Raw genomic sequence first — 8,578 nt, 5'->3', positions numbered from 1 at the left:
CTCTGCTTTGCAAGAGGAAACTTTATTAGAAGATGTGTAAAGGGATTTGGGGAACTGCAAGAAAGGTCAAACAAAGCGACAGAGAGAACCACAAAACATCTCGGTTGACACCTGCATGGCCCCAACCTGTCAGACTGTCAGGTCACAGAATAACGACAGGAGAGTGGCCTTGAATGAAGAGGATAAGGCGGGCCTGGCCTCAGAGTCAAGCCACACCCTGGGCGTTTGCTATTCTTCCAGACGATGATTTATAGCGATGCCTGAGTGGGAGTCCTGTGGTGATTGTTGTCAGAGAAGCAAGGCTGGTCCATTGGTGGTCCTTCTGTCCTCATGCAATCCTCCTGCTGGCCCTAGGACATCTAGCACCCAATGGTGCTGCAGGGCCCACAGCGGGTTCGGGGGCCACAAGGGGCACAGGGATTGGTGACACAGGGCCCTATGGGCTTGTCACAGGCATTGGTCGTGGCGCAGGGGTTGCAGGGCAGCCTAGGACATAGAATCATAAACTTGTCAGCATGAGAGAGATAATAATAAAAAAATAAAGCAGGGGACTCAACCCAAGGAGACCTGGGAACAAGTGGAATTTATTCTCTGACGTCTCAGGAAGCCAAGCCTGTTCCAACTGCCGCTTCTACAAAGTCAGAGATGGGACGGAAAAGACGGAAGACTCAAGGTGCAATCCCAGGCCTTCCTCTGTAACTCTGCAGTTGTGAGGAAGCCAGTTTATCCCTCTAAGCCTCAGCTTCCCGCATAAAACAGGGTATAGGTAAGACCTACCATACGAAATTGTGAAAAGTCCACAAGACTGTATTCATAAAAATATTGTTCGGTGACAAGTGCTGGACCCTATTAGTTATTGACTCATCTTTCCGTGGGAGGTTCAAATGCTCATCTATATGACGGTTATACTATTCCCACTCTGCTTGTCTCTCATGGATTCAATTAGGATCCATGAAACAATGGATTTGAGTATTTGGGTTACACCTGAAAACACTATTCAATATACATGATGGTTGTTACAGTTTTGTTATCTCTTTTGCTGTGACAGCCAACCCTGAAGGTGCAAAGCTTTATTTACCCATCAGCATTCAAACACTCACTGGTGGGGAAAACAGTCAAATCTCTAAAGTATCTTTTGGGCCAGAAAATACTTGTAGGTAGCAACAAATACCCTCTACTTTTCACTGCTGTAATATAAAACTCTGGTCTCTACAGACATATTGGCATCTGAAATTTGACCTGCAAAGTCCCTATTTTATCCTTTGGTGAATGTTTCTTGCAAGGGAGATGCCTGACAAGTACTCACTTGCAGTCCTCACTCTCCAGCAGGCCCCGGTACGTGTTGATCTCACACTCCAGCCGGGCCCGGACATCCAGCAGCACCTGGTACTCCTGGTTCTGCCGCTCAAGGTCACTCCTGATCTCAGCCAGCTGGGACTCCACATTGGTGATCATGCACTGCACCTGGGACAGCTGGGAGCTGTAGCGGGCCTCCGTCTCCGTCAGCGTGTTCTCCAGAGAGTCCCTCTGTGTGGGGAAGATCGAGGAAGTCACAGAGCTGCTCCTTTAGTGGGGTTCTCCATAGGGCCCCATGGAAGTCAGAGCTTCAGAGTTAAAGAGAACATGGCCTAAAGGGCATCCCAGTGGCTCTGATCCCCCGACCTCACACTTCTCACCCCGAAGTCTAGACAATACCCACCAGGTTGTGCTGGGCCTGCAGCTCGATCTCCAGGGCGTTGACCGTGCGTCTCAGCTCGATGATCTCCGCCTGGCAGGTCTGCAGCTGCTCCGAACTGGATACCACCTGCTTGTTCAGCTCCTGGGTCTGAAACAACAAAGGGGAGAGACAGGTCAGACTCTGCCTTGAGGGCCCCAAGGGTCCCGAGTGGCCATGTGCTGAGACGCCCACCTGGGTGGTGTACCATTCCTCCACGTCCCTGCGGTTGGTCTCCACCAGGGCCTCGTACTGACACCTGGTCTCATTGAGCACGCGGTTCAGGTCCACGGTGGGGGCAGCGTCCACCTCCACGTTGAGGCGGTCTCCAATCTGGCAGCGCAGGGTGTTGACTTCCTGATAGAGGAAAGGGAAGGAATGAACCCACAGAACAAGTCTGTAAATAAACTCTCTTTGAGGGAGTCCAATTAGTGAGAAGAGTATTGCACTGAAATTTAGGATTCGTGAGTTGAAGACCAGTTGTTGTAAAACCCAGCTAAGTTAGCTCTTGTGATTCAGGCCCCCTATCTGAGTCTCCTCATGTGTACCCGGAGGCCTCTTGATTAAATAATTGCTAATGTTTCTTCCGACTCCAAGATTCTGTCATCTCTTTCTGATTTTCTCTTTGCTCAATTGGTAAGCCTGACATGATAACTGGTTTATACTTATTGCTACTTAAATATAGAGAAACCAGATTTAACTCCTCTCATGTATTTCATGTCTTCTACCATCATCTGTCTATTAGGGGATATTTCCTCTTCATCAAAACACCTAATGTTTGAGACACGCGTCTGATTTCCTAGTATTACATTCAACCACGACATCTGAATCAACCATTATATGAGTTCCTTCATTTCTCCCATTTTCCCCATCCATCCATCCATCCACCCATTTATTCAGCTTCGGTTCTAACATCTAGATGACATATAACACAAAGAAGTTTGTTATCTCCTTCCAGTCTTAGTCATTCATTTGGCATCTATTGAGAAGATAATAGATTTTATCAAATAGTAGAAAGTATGTTAAACATCTTTGTGTGGACTTTTGGTCACAGATCTGGCCCTAAGTGGAAAAAAGTCAGCTGACTACACTCTTGTAGGTAAAAACATGGAGGCCTGTGACTCATGGCCCAATATTCCCCAAGTATGTTTTGAGCAAACAGCAAAATGTTATATTAGCTCTAAGGTGCTTAGCAAAGGACCTACCTCATCCTGCTCAGGGGAGTTACGGAACTCTCAATATTGGGGTGTTGGGGACTAGGACTCCCTTACCTGCTCGTGGTTCTGCTTGAGACAGAGCAGCTCCTCCTTCAGAGACTCCACCTGGGCCTCCAGGTCGGACTTGCACAGGGTCAGCTCGTCCAGGATCCTGCGCAGGCTGTTTATGTCCGACTCCACCAGCTGCCGCAAGCCCAGCTCCGTCTCGTACCTTCACATACAGCCAGAGGTCAAAGGAGATCAGAGAGGAAGAATTTTTCCCAGGCTTTACTTACTTGGCTGACCTAGTCATCCAAGTAAAATTGAATATAATTGGACATAATTCATTATATTTTGAATATTTTCAAAGTTTATGAAAGAGAAAAAATTATCACCGGGCTAAGTAAAAGGACCCATTTCTTCCCTGAGACCCATAGAGAGGGTGTTGTTGGGGGCCTATGCCCAGTTCTCATCTAATAGTAATTGCATTTGTTCTAAGAATCCCATTCACAGGTTGCCATCAACTAAGTCCTGTCATCTTGCTTTCTTAAGTGAGTCGGTAAGCTCCATTAGCTTGCCATATGGGTTGTCTCACTGTCCTTTCCAACCACCCTGAGAAGCCATCTGGCGTTTAAGAGAAGCACTGAGTTAGAAGTCAGTTGGATAAGTCCCCTAACCTCTCTGAGGCTTGATTCCCTCGTTTATAAAATGGGAACCACACTAACACTTCATCGGGGTGGCCTGAAGATGAAGAAATGACCAAGTAAAGTTACATCGTCAATTGTAAAGTCCCATAAAAATGCAAAGGATTCTTGTGATTGTAATGATTGTAATGAACACCCAGAAAAATTGATTGATTCTCTGAAATATTTTGCCTCCTATTTTTGAGGTTTAATAATTTTTCTGATGGGCTAATACTGACTACCCTATACCTAAAAAACTGATTTGAAATTCATTTTTCAATTTGATCCAGACATTAACTTGAAAAAGAGAAAGAATGGGTGGTTTCTTGCGCTCCTCCAAACTAAACTTAAAATACGGAATTTTGGCATTTAGAGGACACGAACTGAAATTTAATCCAACTAAATCAACGCCGGAATCCTCCCAATAGCATTCGGATAGCTTCTGCTGGCATGCTCCCAAGACAGAGGCCATGACTTTGCAATTTAGCCTCTCCCTTACTGAACAGCTCTCATCATTTAAAAAATCTTACTTGGTTCTGAAGTCGTCAGCAGCCAACTTGGCGTTGTCAATCTGCACCACCAGCCTGGCGTTCTCTGCCTTGCTGCATAGGATCTGGAGACAGGATTAACTGTAAAGTGAGTTATACTGGGAAGGAATGCTTGTGCCTTAACATGAAAAGGTGTTTTGTTTGTTTTTTGTTTTTAAGTCACATTTCTACCAAATAGTTTCGAGTCTTCTCAGATTTCAGTTTGGGGATAAAAGGAAGATTAATAGAACTGAATGTTTCAAAACTAAAACAGTCAAGAGAAATGTGCCCTCTACCATGAAGTCTTCTCTTCTTGGTAAGTCTCTAGCTTCCTGTAGGAATTGAATATACTGGGTGCCGAGCCTCACACAGGGGGACCAGCATCCCAGTTTTCTTAGGACTAGGGGATTCCTGGGATGCTAAACCTAGAAAAGTCCCACACAAACCAGGACATGTTGGTTATCCTACCCATATACCCGCTTATTCTGTCCCTGCTGACCTATCTGCACTCTCTTGTCATGTTGCTCTGAACAAGACTTTTGCACAAAGCTTCTCCCTCTACCTCGATTGCCCTGGAATGCCCTCACCCACCTAGAAAGACCCTGTGCATAACCCACATTCCCCTTCCTTCCCCGACTCCTTCTTCCATGTGTTCTCACAGTACTTTGCCCTTAGATAGTTAATGCTTCTTATCAACTTCACTGTGGTCATTCATTTCTATATCTCTCTCCACTATTAGACTCTGAGATCCTGAAGGAAAGAGACCATCTTACTTGGGACTTCATCCTTTATTCCAGCACTGAGTGTGGGTAAATAAATGCATGCTCTTCAAATCATATGGCCCTTTTCTGGCTTTCGATCTGCCAGAACTATAAAACAATGGACAATCCCCTCTGACAGTCAAAGGCTTGTACAATTAGTATAAACACCTGCTTATCCTTCAAATCCTGCTCAGATAGTGCCTCTTCCAGGAAGCCCTCCCTGATTTATACCATGTATTAAATCCCACCTCTATGCTGGCTCTTTAGTTATCCTCATTTCTACTCCTGCATTTCTGGCCCTGAATAAATCACCTATGTGCATGTTTGCTCTAGTGGACAGTACAGTGTCTGCATGTATTAGTAAGGTTTCCAGAAGTCAATGGCTCTTTTTCTTTTTTTTTTCTTTTTTTTTTTTTCTTTTTACACATTCTCTTCTTGCTAACAACTTTGGAAATGTTTTAAATATTTGAGAATTCACTCATGAAGTTCCTAGCTCCAAGAAATAATTCCAGGTGTGGCTTTTTTTTTTTTTTAATGCTATAGGCTCTGAAAAAAAATACCAGGATATCATAATAGAACTAAAGAATCAGATATTCTGGTTTCAGGTAAGAAGCAATATAAGATTGCTTTGGCCTAATGCTTTACCTTTTCTCTGGTCTGTATCCTTCCTTTGTGGGCCTTCCCCAATAGGTTTTCGAAGACTACTTGATGGGTTGTACCTAAACTGATGAAGTCTATGTCTTTATCATTCTCAACATTCGCTTTGAACCGTCTTAGATCCATTCAGAAGTGAATATGTTACGTTTGAGTCAATAGCTCACTAATCTGGCAGTGTGGTGCCCACCCCTCACCTTCTGCTGGAGCTCCTCGATGGTCCGGAAGTAGGACTGGTAGCTGGAGCACATCAGGGGCTCCTGCTGCTGGCACCACTCCTGGATGAGGCTCTCCAGCTCCGCATTCTCCCGTTCCAGCTGGCGCACCTTCTCCAGGTAGCTGGCCAGGCGGTCGTTCAGGAACTGCATGGTCTCCTTCTCGCTGCCATTGAAGGAGCCCTCGCAGAACCAGCCGCAGTTGCCCACGTTGGCAGGGATGTTGCAGGCCCCGGGCAGGGGGATGTTTTGGCAGCTGGGGGCCACGCAGGGCCGGGAGAGGCAGCTGGAGCGGCAGCTGAAGTTGGGCAGGCAGCAGTTGTAAGGCATGGTGCTGGGCCGGAGTGAATCTCTGAAGGTCAGTTTCAAAGCCTGATTCTTTTTCTCTGGTGTAAGCCTTGGTTCCATCCCAAAGCTTTATATTCTGTCAGCAGTGGGTGTGGTAACCACGCACTGCATTACCCCTTTTTACCATGTTTACCAATTTCCATTTGTTTTTAAGCCACCTCACACACATCCTTTACCTCATAAAACATTTTACTCTGGCTTCTTGCTAACTCAGGACTCCTCATCAATCGTGCTGGTTGGTTAAGTACAAGCTTCAAAGTGACCAACCCATTACCATGCCAACAGCAGTGCTTATTCACAGGGTGTTGAGTTAGAGTGACAGCTGTACCCTGTCCCCCAAAGTTGGGGGCACATCTGTGCCTCTTTCTTCTAAACGAGGAAAGATCTGTGCCTCATCCAGCTCATACTCAGTAAGGCCTCTATGAGAAGAATCATCTAGGGAAGCCCACCTAGAAATCAGACCATTGGGTAGGGGTCCTGAAGCTGAGATCCAAAAGGACTAACAAAGCTGTCTATCCAGTGCAATGTCCCTTAGTCATTCCATCCAGGTCACGTGGAGGCACTGCCAGCCTCCTCCTAGCAGGGGCTACAGGAAGCACTCCGGGCTCCATTTCTGCTATTACTCGATGTTCATAGAACCTTAAGAAAACTAACATCTTAGGAACACCTACTCGGCATGAGGACTGTACCATGTTCTTACACACAGCATGACTATTATTAGAACAGCTCTCGCTTACTGAGCACCTATAGTGCTAAGCATCTCATATGCATTATCTCTTTTAGTCCTCACGAAAGCCTGCAGGGTTTGTAGATGAGGACACCAAGCCTCTGAGAGAGGTTGTCCATACTCACAGAACACCAACGTGGGGAAGACAGCGTTCAAACCCAGATCTCTCGCATTCCAACAGCCACGCTCTCTCCATCACACTCTCCCTCTTTCAGTGTTTTTACTGCTGAGATGCAATCACACACAAATGGATTGAATTCATGGGACTCGACCACTACTAGACAATAAACCCTCCTAAATTAGAATGGGCCAAGAAATAAAAGCCTATCAGAGAAGCAACGATCATTTTTACTCTAATGGAAGGATGTTTACTAAGTAAGGAAGTGTAACAACCAAGAAAAGCTAGAAAAAAAGGAAACCATCAGTTGTTGTGACACAGAAACACCTGAGCCCAGTTCTCCAAAGGATGTGAACCTGAAAAGCCACCATCTCATTATGTGCCTAACTGCATCTCGTGACCATCAGTACATTTTGGCAAATGGATGTTCTGCCCTCATGCTGTTCCAAATGGAGATATGAACTTAAAGACTTTGTGTTTAATCTATCAGTGCTCAAAATATGAAAGATACTTCTTAAAGTAATTCCTTTGGAAGCTCCATGCTGATTCCTCCCACACGGACATTACTCAGATCACTTCTTTAAATTTGCCCTCGCAGCCTGGAACATTTCTTTTGCTTATCCTCATTGAAGGCAAATCTTCATCTTCTGAAGGTGTGTTTACTTTTTGGAGGCAGCCAGATGTCATTTGAAACCAAGGCTAGTGAGGAGTGGGATAAACAACCAAACTGAGTAGAATCTGAATTGGGTCAGAAACACGTTGTGAATATAAAATAATAATGTATATATTCCTGGGTGATTCTAAAAGTTATTTCCAAGGTGGAGCTTCAAATTCACTTTCATAGAAGACAGCAGTTTGGGAGAGAATCTCCCAGGGTGTATGCTTTGAAGGCGCTGATGTCCTCACCCACGTTCACAATCTATAACTCGCTGTCCCTCCTGCCTGAATTTCTACCTTTAGAGAAAGGTGGAATACATGTGAGGGTATAAAATCGGTACCAAACTGATGGAAGCCCTATTGGAGAGATCAAATAACTTAAAGCAAATAGCTGGATGCGTAGGCTCTTCTCTATTTTTCTCCCCTTCTTCTATGCCCCAAGCTTCAAAAGAGAAAGATCTAGACAATGGCACTTTTTAAAGAATAGAAAACTCAACTATTCCCACATTTTGAGTGGAAGTGACCATGATTCCTGCATAGCTATGTGGTCATTAGCTAATGATGGTTGAGAAGACTGGGGTCTATAGAGCAGAGTCAAGTTTCAATTAGCTTCCCAGATATACTAGAAGGCAGTTGCTTTTTATTTATTCCACTTACTGTGTACTGTGAATTCTTGCCTTTACATAAGCAATGGGATTGTCTCTAGTCAATGACCCTTCAATAAACATGATGAGCAAATAAGATCCTAACAAACAGAAAGATTTTATACCTGCCTTTGTAATTGTGGCAGACGCTGTGGTAAGACTTCTGGTTTCTAGATGTAAGCAAATTACAGTTGAGATTTATTATAGAAGCCAAGGCTATTTTCGTGGGAGAGATCATACATAAACTCATCAGTGGTAGTTAACCATGGAGTAGAGCCCAGGGCAGATCTTCTACTAAGGCCATCCTCCCTGTGGCAGGACTTTAAAGGCATTG

The 8,578-nt window shown here is 44.9% G+C and overlaps 1 protein-coding gene across 1 annotated transcript; it reads right to left on the bottom strand.

The window, feature by feature from the left end:
* Positions 1-359: 359 nt before the first annotated feature.
* Positions 360-6,083, bottom strand: LOC120611135 (keratin, type I cuticular Ha3-I). Its single transcript, XM_039873522.1, has 7 exons — positions 5,733-6,083; positions 4,124-4,206; positions 2,986-3,142; positions 1,910-2,071; positions 1,700-1,825; positions 1,307-1,527; positions 360-486 (listed from the first exon to the last, which is right to left on the bottom strand). Exons 1-7 carry the CDS (start codon positions 6,078-6,080, stop codon positions 360-362), a joined length of 1,224 nt encoding a protein of 407 aa, XP_039729456.1. The 5' UTR covers positions 6,081-6,083.
* Between the last annotated feature and the right edge of the window lie 2,495 nt (positions 6,084-8,578).

The sequence above is a fragment of the Pteropus medius genome, unplaced genomic scaffold, assembly GCF_902729225.1.
Source record: "Pteropus medius unplaced genomic scaffold, Ma_sr-lr_union100, whole genome shotgun sequence".
Classification (NCBI taxonomy): domain Eukaryota; kingdom Metazoa; phylum Chordata; class Mammalia; order Chiroptera; family Pteropodidae; genus Pteropus; species Pteropus medius.
The sequence above is the reverse complement of the archived record's forward strand: the minus strand, read 5'-3'. Positions and strand labels throughout refer to the sequence as shown.

Bases quoted from the DNA above. Each gene is read 5' to 3' on its own strand.
- LOC120611135 (XM_039873522.1), bottom strand. From the start codon at position 6,080: ATGCCTTACAACTGCTGCCTGCCCAACTTCAGCTGCCGCTCCAGCTGC. The intron at 1,826-1,909 runs GTGGGCGTCTCA...TTGTTGTTTCAG, and splicing joins AGGAATGGTACACCACCCAG to ACCCAGGAGCTGAACAAGCA. The intron at 487-1,306 runs GTGAGTACTTGT...TCTATGTCCTAG, and splicing joins CTGGAGAGTGAGGACTGCAA to GCTGCCCTGCAACCCCTGCG.